Source organism: Pristis pectinata, chromosome 4, assembly GCF_009764475.1.
Source record: "Pristis pectinata isolate sPriPec2 chromosome 4, sPriPec2.1.pri, whole genome shotgun sequence".
NCBI lineage: Eukaryota > Metazoa > Chordata > Chondrichthyes > Rhinopristiformes > Pristidae > Pristis > Pristis pectinata.
Genome location: NC_067408.1, coordinates 25,677,016 through 25,692,428, shown reverse-complemented (window position 1 = coordinate 25,692,428; position 15,413 = coordinate 25,677,016). Strand labels below are relative to the sequence as shown.

The 15,413-nt window shown below is 40.5% G+C and overlaps 1 protein-coding gene across 1 annotated transcript in view; it reads right to left on the bottom strand.

Annotated features, from left to right (window-relative positions):
- The window catches only part of LOC127569178 (cation channel sperm-associated protein 3-like), a 34,469-nt gene that overhangs the window by 5,380 nt on the left and 13,676 nt on the right, over window positions 1–15,413 (bottom strand). Inside the window, 7 exon segments of the mRNA XM_052013568.1 lie at window positions 3,125–3,282; window positions 4,788–4,907; window positions 4,990–5,130; window positions 8,305–8,357; window positions 8,360–8,486; window positions 8,647–8,877; window positions 13,141–13,224. Of these exon segments, the coding sequence (XP_051869528.1) occupies window positions 3,125–3,282; window positions 4,788–4,907; window positions 4,990–5,130; window positions 8,305–8,357; window positions 8,360–8,486; window positions 8,647–8,877; window positions 13,141–13,224 (914 nt within the window).

Genomic DNA, 15,413 nt, shown 5'->3' with positions numbered 1-15,413 from the left:
CAGCTAACTTACTCCTCCAATCAATTTGGGCCAATTCATCTCTCATCTCTCATGAATAAAGAGACCGCAGATGCTGGAATCTGGAGCAAAAACAGAACACTGGAAGAACTCAGCAGGTCAAGCAGCACCTGAGCATCCTGATGCAGGATCTTGACTCCAAATGTCGACTTACATCCTTTGCCTCCACAGCTGCTGTTTGACCCACTGAGTTCTTTCAGTGTTCTGCTTTTGATCGAGTCAAGTGAAGTTGTGTCTTCACCCACCATCTCTCCTAATTCTTCAGTCATTAACCTGTTACGGACTCAGTGAAAGTCCCTTTAAGATAGAGAGTGTGTGTGTATGTGTGTGTGGGGCGTGCTTACATCAATAGAAGATAAAGGACGTAATGACGTTGTTGAAGAAGTAAGAAGAAGGAGAGAGAGAGAGAGAAGGGAGAGAGACACCAGCCTGCTTGTTTTCTCTATCGATGGATGAGAAACAATAACTGTGTTTGCTACTGAAATCCATGTATAGAAGTTGGAAGTAATCCGGTGGAGTTCACTTTGTTGCTGACCTGTAGAAGGAAACAGGTATTTGTGTGTGGACGACCACGATTCGGATGCTTTTGGGGGTGAGGAAGTCACTACCGAGTAAACGCTGAAGTGTCGTTTGGGGTTCCATCGTGGAACATTTGGATTTCGTATTTACTCTCCCTATGTTCTCTACATCTACGTCTTATCTTCTGACAACGGTGGTTGTTGAAGAAGCCCTTGCTCATGTTTCACCTTATGGCTTGCGGAACTGAACTTTAAGAACCATTCCGGAACTTGGAGTTTGGGACTTTGTCACACACACACACACACACACACACACACACAGAGTTTAGTTTTGGGGTTAACGTTCGAGGTTTAACATTTTTGAATTCTAACATACTAACATTTTTACTTTTATTTTACGTATTATCATAAGTAGTAATTAATAAATAGTTTTTAACACTGAATCATGCTCAGTGTGTTTCTTTTGTTGCTGGTTCGTGACAAACTGGCCAGGTTGAAGTTATTGGCTCAAGGATGAGGTTGTGGTAATACAAGGAAGGGAAGCAAAAGACACCTACTTGCATGTGTAAATCAGAGAAGGTTCTGTGATGATGGGGAAAGTGGGTGTGAGGAGGAGGAATACATCTTCTATAGTTTCTGTCCTGCTGGCTGGGTTTTCTGCAAATGGTTCTTGCTTTAACTGGTTTCAGCCACTGATGAAATTGGGTCCTGCCTGCTGATATCCCACCATCAGTCCCTGACACTGCTCAATTCACCACATTTCCATACTCACTTCCAATAATCTCAGACAGTCAGAAGAGCTCATTGACTCAAAGTTGAATCAATTATGAAAACCAAGCAAGTGGAAATCTGTGTGCTGGCTGCACCAGGTGTAGCGGGCACAGATAAATCTCATGTCCTGATCCCCTTGTCCATTTTCAGGAGCTAACTAATTCATCCCAGTCAGCATCCATTGCATTTCATCCTTACGTAATTGTAAACACCTCTGTCAATATGTTAATTGACCATATGAAGTATAGAGGAAAATCTGACTGTTTTCAAATTGATCTGATTCCCCCCCACCTCCCAAGTCTCATGTTATGTTTTTAGTAAGTTAAAAATTACTAATGTAGGAGAGTATAACTATTTATCCACCTTATGCTCCCAATATCATCATGCTTTCAAGTAAGAGGTAGTAATAGCTGCTGGCAGGATAAATCTTATTTTACTTTGACCCAATATTCCTTGCCACAACCTCATTTGCACATTTTTTTCTTTTTCCTAAACTGTTTAGCCTGTGGCCTAGTAATCAATGCTGAGAAGGAGACCGAAGAGACTGCAGATGCTGGAATCTGGAGCAGCAATCTGCTGGAGGAACTCAACGGGTCGAGGAATATCTGTGGAAGAAAGGAATGCTTTCTTCCTGCATCAGGACTGAGAGCAGGTCCTCCCATTTTTGACCCCTTTCCCTTGAAGCACTCCACCGTTAGCCCCCCACCCTTCTACGCACACAGTTCACACCACCCACCCCTCCCCAATCTGGTTCTGTTTCCATCTGCCATTCACCTCTCCCCTCATGGTTCCCTTTATCACCTTCTTTACTTATCAGCACCCAGCACAGGTAGCTCTTTGTGTTCCTGCTTATCTCCCTCCAGCAGCTGTCTTCAACCTTCACACTCCCCTCCCCCCACCTTTCAATGTGTTTTTTCCCCCCTCTCTCTCTGCCTGCCTCCATCTCTCATTCACCTGCCACCATCTCCCAACTCCACCCCCCCCCCCCCGTCTCCCCCCTACTTGGCACAACCTGCCTGTCATCTTACACCCCTCCTCAGCCCTCAGTGCACCAATCACCTCGGGCTCCTTTCTCACCACTCCCCTTCTCTTTATACTGGTCACCTTGCCTCTCCACTCTCAATACTGATGCAAAGTTTCGACCCAAAGCATCGGCAATTCCTTTCCTGCCTCAAACGTTGAGGAGGAGTTTGGTGCTATACCTTACAGAACTGAATTGAGATCACTCAGAATGGATCAACCCTAGTTCTAATCTGTCATTTCCATTAAAAATGTAAACATTGTATCAAATTGTACTTCAGCCTATGTAAAAACTATTGTTGATAACTTTTCAGTTCTACCTCTTATGGAAAAAAAACAAGATATGGTCCTTGCCAATATTCAGTCAGTATGATCATTTTTTGTTCATTTGCTTCTACCTTGTCTTTTATCTACTTTCTCCCACCATTTCCTCTTTCCCCAAATTAATTTCTGTATATTGTTTCCAGAAAGTAAGCACACCCTTCCCTATACAGTCAGCGCAATGCCAATGGTAGAGGTCGTGAGCAAAGAGCCATACATTACCACAAAGGGAGAGGAACAAGTGAACTATAACTAACTACAGGAGCTTTCTATATCTGTGTGGTATAAGCAAAATCCAAAGACCAAGTCGCTGGGTGGCTTGGCCTGAGAAAGTGAAGAGTAGAAGGACATTAGTCTGAGCCAATTTTTGTATATACCTATCTCTCTGTGAAAATGAAGCACCTGTATATGCAGTTTTATGCACACATGCTGTACCTCAGCTGATACCTTCTTACATGAAGTCTCTTCTTACTCACTTGTACAACGTATTGTCCTGTTCATCAAGGCTTGAGAGGTAAATATCTATGAATGACAGGCTTGAACATATATCATCCAACATAACAAAATCATCATGACGTAGGGTCTGTCTGAACTTCTCAATCATTTCACTGAAGCTTTCAAATTGACTAGTTTTCTGGAATGGAGAAAACAGGCACAAATTCATTTAATCTCACTGCTGTATGTTCTGAGTATATTTCCTCCTTTTCTTCTGGGTCATAATAATCCCAAGTGAAAGAGTCATTGCTCTTCTTAATTTGATCTAAGGTTGCATCCAAGTGACTGTCAGAGTGACTTGACTGACAGCATCCACATCAGTTCTTAACTGGGGAGGATGTCTCCCCTGATTGAGCAGTCTATAATTCAGTCTCAAAGGTTCCAATGTTCAGGATCAGAAATGTCTAAATATTCTGTCTCAACCTTCAATAGTTATCTAAGGTCTCGGGGTCAAGTTGGAAATATTGTAGCTATATACAGTAAAACTTGGTTAGGCTGCACTTGACTATTATGTGCAATTCTGATCATCCCATTACAAGGAGGATGTGGAAGCTTTATAAAGGGTACAGAAGACGTTTACCAGGATGCTGCCTGGATTAGAAGGTATGAGCTGTAAGGAAAGGTTGGACAAACTGGGGCTGTTTTCTCTGGAGTATCAGAAGCTGAGGGGGAGACCTGATAGAAGTTTATAAAATTATGAGAGGCATAGTTAGGGTAGGCAGTCAGAATCTTTTCCCCAGGGTAGAAATAGCAAATATTAGAGAACATGCATTTAAGGTGAGAGGGGGAAAAGTTTAAGGGAGATGTGCGGGGCAAGCTTTTTTTTTTACACAAGGAGTGGTAGGTACCTGGAATGCACTGCCAGGGCTGGTGGTGGAAGCAGATACAATAGTGGCCCTTAGGAGGCTTTTAGACAGATACATGAATATGCAGTGAATGGAGGGATGTGGATCATGTGCAGGCAGAGAGATTTAGTTTAATTTGGCATCATGTTCGGCACAGACATCATGGGCCAAGGAGCCTGCTCCTGTGTTGTACTGTTCTATCTTCTATTATTACATAGCTTAAGAGGAGTTCCTTATGGAAGCCTTATATCAGCTTCTTGGGCTATTTGTTTTTGCTGGTATAGTAAATGTTCTATCCTATTGTCAGCTCTGTAATTTTATAGGATAATATAATGAGGCAGAAATCTGCCAGATGGTTCTCCAGCCATATTCTCTATTTTCTTACATTGATAAGCCTAATTACATTTCAACCTTGTTCTCAATGAGAAAGGTATGAAGAAAAATCTGGTTAATAGCTGCCAGGAGAATGAAGAAAACTTGATGTGAATGTAAACCTTTTCCTTGCGAGTCCACATCAGGAACACAGCAACAGCAGTAGACCCATAAGCGGATTCCGCCATGCAATGCAATTGTGCCTGAACTATGATGCAAATCCATGCAACTGTTTTAAAATTGACTAAGTGTTAACTTCCATTTGCAGAGAAGATTTCCAAAATTTCACCTTTTGTATGTTTTTTAACTTCACACTGAAAGGCCTGGCTCCAATTTTAAGAAAGGAATTTCAAGGCCTGCAGCCTCCCACAAGGGTCAAAATATCTTAAACCTGAAGGCTTCAGTTGAATCAAAATGAACTTGATACCTGTTTCTCCATTATCTCCGTGATATGAGTTTGCTGCCTTTGTAATATAGCTTGTTTCTTTTCCATCAAAGTTGTTTCTCTTTCAGCTTGGATCCCTTTATTAAACTCTCTAGTCGTTTCCTAGGAATAAATATATAATTTATTTTAATACTCTTATCGAACAGCCTTTAATAAGGAATGATGAAAACAAGTGCATACCTACACGAATATTTATAATGATAACTCCAATGAAGAGGTTGAAGAAGAGAAAGCATCCCAGCAAAATGAAACCCATGATGAAAAGTCGACTAGACTGGAAACCAAATTGATCCGTTTCAGCCTGAAGATCAGTCCAGCCATCCAACTGCAAGGTAACAGGAGACAGTTAAACAATTCTTTACATAAAAGCTTTACAAAAATTGCTATTTTTTCCCCACATACCAAATCATTATCTTTTGCAACCAAAATGATTTTGTATTATTTTTCAAACAATATTGAATCTTTTATCTTCTCTGTACGGTGGTACAGAAGGAATCTTTTACTGATCAGTGATAATAGACGCAGGGACCCCTGGAATATGCAGCGGACCTAGTTTTACAAAAAATACTGGAGAAGGTCAAAGGCAACCCCTCTGAAACTTCCAAATTGACGCATGTCACTGGTAAGTTCCTCTGCCACAAGGAGCACATCAGGAGTGCCCGTCATACAAACAACGCTGAAAATTCCAAATGAGGTGATCAGGAGAGTTACTGTGAGGACTTCGGAAATCTTTCCGCTTTGGCCAAATGCTTTTTTTTCCCCCTTCACAGATCCACAACTCAAATTAAATCAGAACCCCTGAAATTGTTCCACAGGTGCCAGTTACTGGGGAAGCATGGCATGTCTGACCAAGTGTCATTCAGTCGTTAGGGCAGTACTGTCAGCCCCCTTGTGTTGATGACTGTATTTGGGAAGAGCAAAACACCTGCCCCCAACAAGCAAACTCAACACTTCATTGGACAGCCGGCATCTGGTATCATTGGTTTTCCAATCTTGTTACATTTTGAATGACACCTCGAATGTTTCCATCAGTAGGATACAGGAGCAGCCAAAGAGCTATGGGCCTAGAAGGGCAATGAAATCCCAAATAATATCACAGGCCTAGCACCTACCATTTGTCTGTCCATCTTACTAAAATGAAGCTGGAAGCTCCACATCATACGCTGTCCTGCCTTCATTCCAGCGGGAAGGAGGTTAAAACACAAAGCTTACACCCAGGACAATGCCAAAAAAAGTTCAATGACCTTAATAGAATGATCAAGATAAGAATGTTACTTCTTGGCACACATATTGCCCTCTCACCAGCAGCCAATTATTCTCTTCTCCCCTTCAGTCTTCTATGATTACTGCATCACACTGCAGTCCACCCTGTTTGCTCACTTTTCACAACCTATAATGTTGTTCTTTAGGAAAGAGATGCAAGTGTTCCTCATAACACAGTTTAGATGTTCTCAGAGGTCATTGAAGTTATTTCACACATCACGATGAACTTACAGCCACAGATATTACAGGCAGCTCTGAATGTGATCTGGTTTGAGACTCCAATTTTAGGAAGTCAGATGATGAGACAGATCAATTACACAAAAGGATTTTGTAGTGAGCACTGGGCTCTTATTTAGAGACTCTAATGGGAGTTTTTATTATCATTGGAACATGCCCCAGGTTGCTGCAGAGATAACAGATCCAATATAACTTGCTTGTATTTCCAAAAACAGAGAGAGCACACACACACAATATCCACCATATTTACATCAGTGAAATAGGCACAGTATGATCCAAATTCTATATTGTTATGTCTAACAATAAAGTGTTTATCTTTGTGGGGGAAAATATATTTCTAATCTATTTTGCATCTAAGTTAACAATAACATCTCTCAGTGGGACTCCAAATGAATTCACCAATTACATAAGGACAGCTAAAATATTTAAGGGATTATCTTTCAACAACAAAAAAACTCTCTGAAGAATTTGTCACATAAAGCTTACAGGTTAAAATAATTATTTCCTTTAATGCTTATTAACAGGCAAAGATTGCTAAGAATTTTGATAATTCAAATTTTGGGCAGTATTTTGTGAACAGCTGCAACAAAAAAGACATGTACCCAACCCACTGCAGGGCCCTCATTCATATTGTTTAATTAATAAGTCAGTTCATGATTTGCAAACAAAATCCTTTGGCTTTCACTGTAGCCTTGTGGGTGATTGATTCTGAGCCAAAAATACCAGGAAAATCACAGGATCAGTTGATGGTCTGTGCTTGGTTACTGGTGTTACAATCAGATTTCCTGTGAACAAATAACCTCTGCTTGGATCACTATTACCTCTTGAAACTGAGAAGGCCAGTTTCCTCAACTACGCATGCTTACTTCATGCTGCAAAGCAGACCAATAAGATTCAGGAGCCCATTAAGTGGTTCCTGCCCCCTTTTTTATTCTCCAGATATTTCTCAATGATTCCCCTATGGAGTCAGGGAATTGGAACAGCTATGCCAAAATCAGGTTTGAGCAAAGTAATTCTATATGAGCAAAGTCAGAGACTTCTAAAGAGCAATGTAGAACCTGACAAATAAGGACCCTTCTTAGTAATAGCTGGAGGCCTTCTGATTGTGATATTTGGGTCACAGCCAAAAAGCTTTAAATTTGGTATCTAGTATCTGTCAGAGAGCCATCGACAGCTAGAATTCCATATTTAGGTTCAAATACAAAGGGATACTTCACGGGAAGAAAGAAAGAAAAAAATAGTCACATAACATCTTTCATAACCTGAGTTCATCTAAGGTAATGTGAAGTATAATCTCTGTTATAATGTAGAGAAAATTAGTGTCTAATTCACATTCAGCAAGGCCCCATGAAAAGCAACTAAGTATTATAAGCTGGTTATCTGTTTTACTGATGGAGAAGTAAAAGGAAGCCAGAAAACCGGGAGAACCTGGAGAAGCTTAGCGAGTCAGGCAGCATCTATGGAGGGAAACGGACAGTCGATGTTTTGGGTCGATGCCCTTCAACTGGACACAAATGAAGGATCTCAACCCAAAGAGTCGACGGTCCATTTCCCTCCATAGATGCTGCCTGACCTGCCAAGTTCCTCTCACATCTTGTGTGTTGCTCCAAATTCCAGCATTTGCAATCTCTTGTATTTCCAACTTGGAGAACCTCTCTGCTCATCTTCAAAGTCTGCAATGGAATCTTTTACATCCATCTAGAAGGTATTCCAGTCTTTGCTCAGACAACCATGCGACCCTCCCTTAGTGCAGTTGGGGAGTATCAGCCTAGGGATTGTGTTCATCTCTGGAGAAGAGCTAGAACCCACAATCTTTCGGCGCAGAAAAAAGTCTGTTACCATGTCCTCAACATATATCGAAAATAATAGATGATACTTAATCCAAGACAATAAATCAGTCTTTTTAGAAAATCAATTATTTAGATTTATGAACGTTGAAAGAACTAATTGTTAATTTGATTGTGCTCTTTCAATTAATCAAAGCTGAATACTCCATTACCGTCACTAAACTGAAGAGTGTGAAGTATGCAGATTTAAGGCTACCCCAGTTTTAAAATCACCATTTTTTGAATCTCCATAGAAATTATATCCAATTAGTGCAAACACAGTCATCAGCAGGAAGAGGAGGAACAGGACAAAAACGACACTTTTAAGCGTCCTCACCAAGGCACCAAACAGAACCTAGAAAACAGGAAGATAAAAGCATAATTTTAGCAAAAAACGGCTGTGAATAGTTTCAAAGAATGAGTGTAATTTTATTTACATCATCAGGACTGACTTCAACTTCTAAATCTGCTCAAACTATAGCATTGTTCTTCATAAAGCACCCAATATAATTTACCTGCAAGCCACGGATAAGCGAGATCGCCCTGAGTATTCTAAGGGGCCGCACTACATGAAACCAGGGCATAAAGTGCATATTTTTAAGAATGAAGATGCGCTGAATATAAGATAACAGCAGCACAATGAAGTCCAATACATTGAAAGCAGTCTTCCAGTATCTGATTGGGTCGACATAAATCTTTGCTATGAACTCCACAGTGTAAATTGCTAAGAACAGTTGTTCAGCCACCTAACCAAAAGAAAATAAATCAACTAAGATTAAAAATTTAATTATAAAGTTCTATCAAAAAAACTTACTCCATCTAATACTTGAGCCACCCAAGACAAATATTTTCTATTGTGGGAGTACCCTATCCCCTTTCATAATTGTGTATTTTTCTTTCTTCATTTAAGTGTATCATCATGAATGCAGTTGCAATAATCCCAGTACAACATGACAACTTTTCATCACTACAGCGGAAGTTAATGTAATTTTTGACATAAACTACTTCTAGACAAGGCCAAGTAAAGTCAACATTGCTGTTCTGATGATATTTAAAATTTAGTCAATGATCACAGGGTTCAAGTTACATTTAAATGAATAAGATGATTAGAAGTAAAAAATAATAAATTAATCAGTCAAAAAATTGGCACTGAGCCAAAGATGGTGAAATGTAAGAATGACACTTAAAAGCAGGTTCTTGAAAACGTGGAGATGTTTAGGATGTGAATTCTGCAACTTAGAGCCTATGTGGCTGAAGGTTCAGATATCTATGGCAAGGTGATGGGTGTGGGAAATGCACAAGAGGTCAGAAGTGAAGAATTGTAGAAGAATGTTTCAGAGATAGGTTATGATGGGGAGGGATGAAGCATCTGAACGTGAGGACAAGAATTCTGAAATCACAGTGCCTCTTTATTGAAGGGTTGTTGCAGTAGATTCTGGAGAAGTAATGGCTTGGTTTATCTAATGCTAATTCAAATGTCACTTGTATTTCATTCCCTCTACATGAGAACACACAAGAAGATAAGAGCAGTAGGAAGCCATCTGGTCCTTCAAACCTGTCCTACAATTCAATATATTCCCTACTGATCTGCCCAGAACACAATTCTTAATCTGTGCCAGGTCCACATAGCCCTCATTCCTTAGTTTCTCATTAATTTCATTGACTTCAGGAAAGGGGGCAGTGTACATGCACCTGTCTACATCAATGACGTTGAGGTCAAGAGGGTTGAGAGCTTCAAGTTCCTGGGAGTGAACATCACCAACAACCTGTCCTGGTCAAATCACGTAGAAGCCATGGCCAAGAAAGCTCACCAGAGCCTCTACTTCCTCAGGAGGCTAAAGAAATTTGGTTTGTCCCCTTTGACTCTCACCAACTTTTACAGATGCACCATTAAAAGCATCCTATCTGGATGCATCATGGCTTGGTACGGCAACTGCTCTGCCCAGGACCGCAAGAAACTGCAGAGAGTTGTGGACACAGCCCAGCGCATTACGGACACCAGCCTCCCCTCCTTGGACTCTGTCTTTACCTCTCGCCGTCTTGGTGAAGCAGCCAGCATAATCAAAGACCCCACCCACCCGGGACATTCTCTCTTCTCTCCTCTTCCATCGGGTAGAAGATACAGGAGCCTGAAGGCACGTACCACCAGACTTAAGGACAGCTTCTACCCCACTGTGATAAGACTATTGAACAGTTCCCTTATACAATGAGATGGACTATGACCTCACGATCTACCTTGTTGTGACCTTGCACCTTATTTCACTGCACTTTCTCTGTAGCTGTGACACTTTACTCTGTACTGTTATTGTTTTTACCTGTACTACATCAATGCACTCTATACTGACTCAATATAACTGCACTTTGTAATGAATTGACCTGTATGATCGGTTTGTAAGACAAGCTTTTCACTGTACCTCAGTACAAGTGACAATAATAAACCAATACCAATACTAAAACCAATTTATCTACCTCCCCTTTGAATACTTCCAGCCATCTATCTCCACAACCCTCTGCGAGAAGAAATTTCTATGGAGCTCAGTTTTAAATGACTGCACCGCCCCCTCATTCAAGTTTTTCCCTCTGGTGAAAACTTCTCAATATCTACCTTATCATGTGCCTTTAGGATCTTAAATATTTCAGTAAGACCACCCTTCATTCTTCTAAACTTCAAAGAATACAGATTTTTTTTTAAAGTCATTCAAGATAGGACAACTGTCTCTTCCCAGGTATTAGCCTAATGAATTTCTTCTGTACTGCCTCTGTTTCTGGTATATCCTTAAATAGAGGACCAAAACTAAACACTGTACTACAGATGAGGCCTCACCGATGTTCTGTACATTGTAACAATACTTATCTATTTCTAAACTCCATCACCTCAACCCCCCTGACCCCTGCAATAAAGGCCAATATGGCATTTGCCTTCCAAACTACTTGTTTCACCTGCATGCTGACTTCATGTATATTTAATGCACAAAGACACCATGATCTCTATTTACTCCAGTCATTTGGAAACTCTCACCATTTGATAATAATCTGTTTTTTGATCCCTCCTACCAAAGTGTATGAACTCACACTTTCCTAATCCAATTCCATTTACCAAGTTTTTGCTCACACACTCAACTATATACAATGTGAAAACTATATGCAATTATCCAGGATATCCCCAAAACATCCTCATTTCTAGCTCACCCCAGAATTATAGGGGCTGAAAGGGGTGTATATGGGCAGCATTTTGAAAGAAATGAGAAGTTCTGAATTTTCTGCTATTAGGCCTCACTTGTGTTGTCCCACAGTTAATGAGAATGGATCAATTTATTACCAGATAGGTTTTTAAATGTGGAATGTAGTTATCTGCAGTCAAGCATTTTTAACTGGTTCAGGGTGATGTTAGCAGCACTATGGAAATCAATAACTAACTCAGGCTTTCAACAGGTGATCACCTACAGAAATCCCTGGCTCAAATCATTAAAACTATAGAATATTCAACTGTGTAAACATGGTTTTCAAAATATTATGTTTTTCTTACATTAAAGAAAACAAAAAACTTGTAGTCCATTTTGTAATCAGTCTCGAATGCCAGGAAAAGGGAATTTGTTACAATTGCGGTGAAGATGCACCATTTGAAAATCCAAGTCTTCAAAAGTCTTTTAACATAATTATGAAACACAAAGTCTCTCCTAGCAAAAGAAAATCAGACAAGATGTAAGAATAGGCTCTTTCCACTATGGAAGTAAAGCTATGAACCTTGCATTTACTTACCGCCTTTTTCTGGAATGACCATGTTCGAATATTTTATTAACAGGGAGACCCATCACTGAGGCATGGATTTGGGTGCCTAAAGCCATTGCTTAGATAATGGTGTGTTTTCTTGCTCAGAAACTTGTAATTATGTTTAACTAATTCTTCCTTTTATTTATTGATGGGTTTCAATCCAAAATTTCTTAAAGTTTATGGTTTGTCTGCAAAATTAAGTTTCGCTTGTAAATAAAAGATCATTCAGTATTACAAAAAAATGCAATTATTTTTAAGACTGTTATAGAATATGACATATATGTCATAGAACATTAGATAGAGAAACCATTAAATCAATTATGATGCACAGGCATTCCAGAATAGATAGACAAAGGGGATTAGGAACATGTTGGAACAATATAGTGCACGCCAAATATCCCCAACAATTAATAATATTCTCAATTTTGATTTCACAGAACAGATGGGACCTATACAAGCCAGACAATATGCATTACATGAATTTCTCAGACATAGCATAGTGGTTATGTTACTGGACAAGAAATTCAGTTAATTACATATTCTAGAATTTTAAGAATTCTAGTGTCCATGAAACTAAAGCTGACCATGAAACTACCAGATTGTAATAAAAACCCATCTGGCTCACTAATGTCCTTCTGGGAGGAAAACCAGTCTGGCCTTGTGCTACCACAAATTGCATGGTAAAGCAGTTAATTTAATTGTTCTCCAAAATAACCCAGTGAGCCATTCAGTTGTACCAAACCACTACCACAAAATGCAAAGGACTTCATTATTCTGACTGTAAACAGCTGTAAACACTAGACTTCTACTGTCAATTTGTCAGTTTGCTCCATGGGGAGTTCAGCAGCCAAAGGGATTTCCCAGCAGTACCCGGTCTGCCCTGGAGAATTCACCACTCAATCCTAACCTGTCAGAATGAATGCCGCATCTAAGACCCCACTGATTTTAACAGGGATTGTAGATCCATGCATGACAAGGCTAACAAGGGATGAACTTTTAAAAACCTTTGCTTTAGTTTATTGTTTTTAATTTTAAGGGTTAAATGTATTTTTAATTATTATACACTTTTGAAAAGTAAAAGTTAATGTTTGTTTGTTTCTTTAAACCTTAATATCATTAAATGTCTCTGTACGTTAAAAACAAAGACAGCTTTCACAGCTGGCAAACGGCCAGCCCAGCTTTGTTGTTGTCAAAGGTTGTCAGAGGTGGTTGGGAAGGGGGTGGTGGTTTCTACTCACTGCGACTCCTGAAGTTCGGTTCACGCCAGTAGGCTCTGGGATGTACAGTTCTGGTGCAGCAGTGGGTGATGGTACATTGTCTGCCTGATGCCAGGATAAAAGATATCACACATCACAGAACATCCCGAAGAGGTAGGGTGAACAGCCTGTAGTTGTGGTCCGAATCAATACCAATGACTTAACAAGAAAGAGATGAGATATCTTTATTAGTCACATGTACATCGAAACACACAGTGAAATGCATCTTCTGTATAGAGTGTTCTGGGGGCAGCCCGCAAGTGTTGCCACACTTCCGGTGCCAACTTAGCATGCCCACAACTTCCTAATCTGTACGTCTTTGGAAAGTGGGAGGAAACCGGAGCACCCGGAGAAAACCCACGCAGACATGGGGAAAACATACAAACTCCTTACAGACAGCAGCCGGAATTGAACCCGGGTCACTGGCGCTGCAAAGCGTTATGTTAATCGCTACACTACCAGACTACAGGGAAAAGGGGGGTGAAATTTAAAAAGAAAGAGGACCATGAAGTTAATAATCTCCAGATTTCAACTCATGCCATGCACCAGTGAGATCTGATATAGGAGGAATGTATAAATGAATACATGTCTGAAGAGCTGTCATGGGAGGGAAGACTTTAGAACCCAGGTATTGAGATTGATCTGAGTGAGATAGGCATTCACCAGGGTCAGGACCACGTCCTGTGAGGAGGTTTGCTGCTACCATTGGAGGGGGTGTAAACGAGGTTGACTATTTCAGAAGGAAGAGAGGGGTAATGTGTTATGAGCCAGGTTGCTACTTGGTGAGTGTCCCTTTAAGGCACCTGGACAGTGGTGTAGGTGTGTGTGTGTGTGTGTGTGTGTGTGTGTGTGTGTGTGTGTGTGTGTGTGTGTGTGTGTGTGTGTGTGTGTGTGTGTGTATATGTGTGTATGTGTGTATGTGTGTATGTGGTGTTATCTGAAAACTGCAAGACTATAACTGGAGCGTACTGGCTGTTGCACAGAGAGATGGGGAGGGAGGGAGAGGGGGAGAGGGAGAGGGAGGAAGGGAGAGGGGGAAAGGGGCGGACTGACTGCTGATCTCTGCATCTTTGGATCAAGAACAATAGCTGTGACTGTCACCATACAATCCATGTATGGCTTTTTGGAGCAATCTGTGGAATCCACTTTGTCGTTAACCTGTACTGGAAAGCAGGTATGTCTGTGGGTGGCCAAGAATTGAGTGCCCTTGGTGTGACAGATACTTAGGAATAAAGCAATGGAGATCATCTGTGATTGAGGTGTCGTATGGGTTTCATCATGGAACTTGTGGATTTCGTAAATTTTCTCTCTACATTCTCTCTACAATTTACTGTGGTTTTCAGAAGCCTTTGCTCATCGTCCTACCTTATGACTTGTTGAACTGAATTTTGAGAACTATTCCTAGTCCTGGGGTTTGGGAATTTGCCACACACACATACTTTGAGGTTTTTTTTTGGGGGGTGGGGGTCAATGTTTAATATCTAACGTTCTTATTTCTCTTATTATTACAGTAGTTATTAATAAATAGATTCTAACACTTATATATGGCTCTCTGTGTTCCTATTGTTGCTGGTACGTAACAAATGAAAGAATTTGAAAGGACTGGGAAACAAAGGCTGGAAAAAATACTTTGTAATACACAAAAGGTGCTGGAGAAATTCAGCAGGCCAGGCAGCATCTATGGAGGGAAATAGTCAACATTTCAGATCGAGATACTTCATCTAGACTGGAAGGAAAGAGTAGAGATAGGTAGTATAAAAAGGTGGAGGGAAAGGATGAAGCAAGGGCTGGCAGATGATGGATCCAGGTGAGGGGGGTGATAGGCAGATAAGGGAGGGAGGAGAGTGGGAATGATGGAAGAAGCTGGGAGGCGATAGAGTGGTAATGTTTATATGTGAATGCAAGGGGACTAGGAAAGAAAGACAAATGAACCGAAATCAGAGAAAGGAATGTGGGAGTTTAATATTGCAGCCATTAATGAAACGTGGCTTAGGAATGTGGGGCAGGAATGGCACCTTTCTGTTCCTGGTACAGGGTTCTCAATGAGATTTGGAGAGGGTTCAAATATAGGGCTATAAAACTACAAGGAAACAAATACAGTCATGAGAACGGATGATGAGATAAAAAGATCAGCAAGTGAGGACAAATGGGGTTGAACTGAGGAACAAGGAAGAAGCAATCACATTGCTGAGAATGTACTATTGCCCCAAGCTGTCTGAATTGAGATAGAAGAGACAATGTCCAGACAAGTTTCT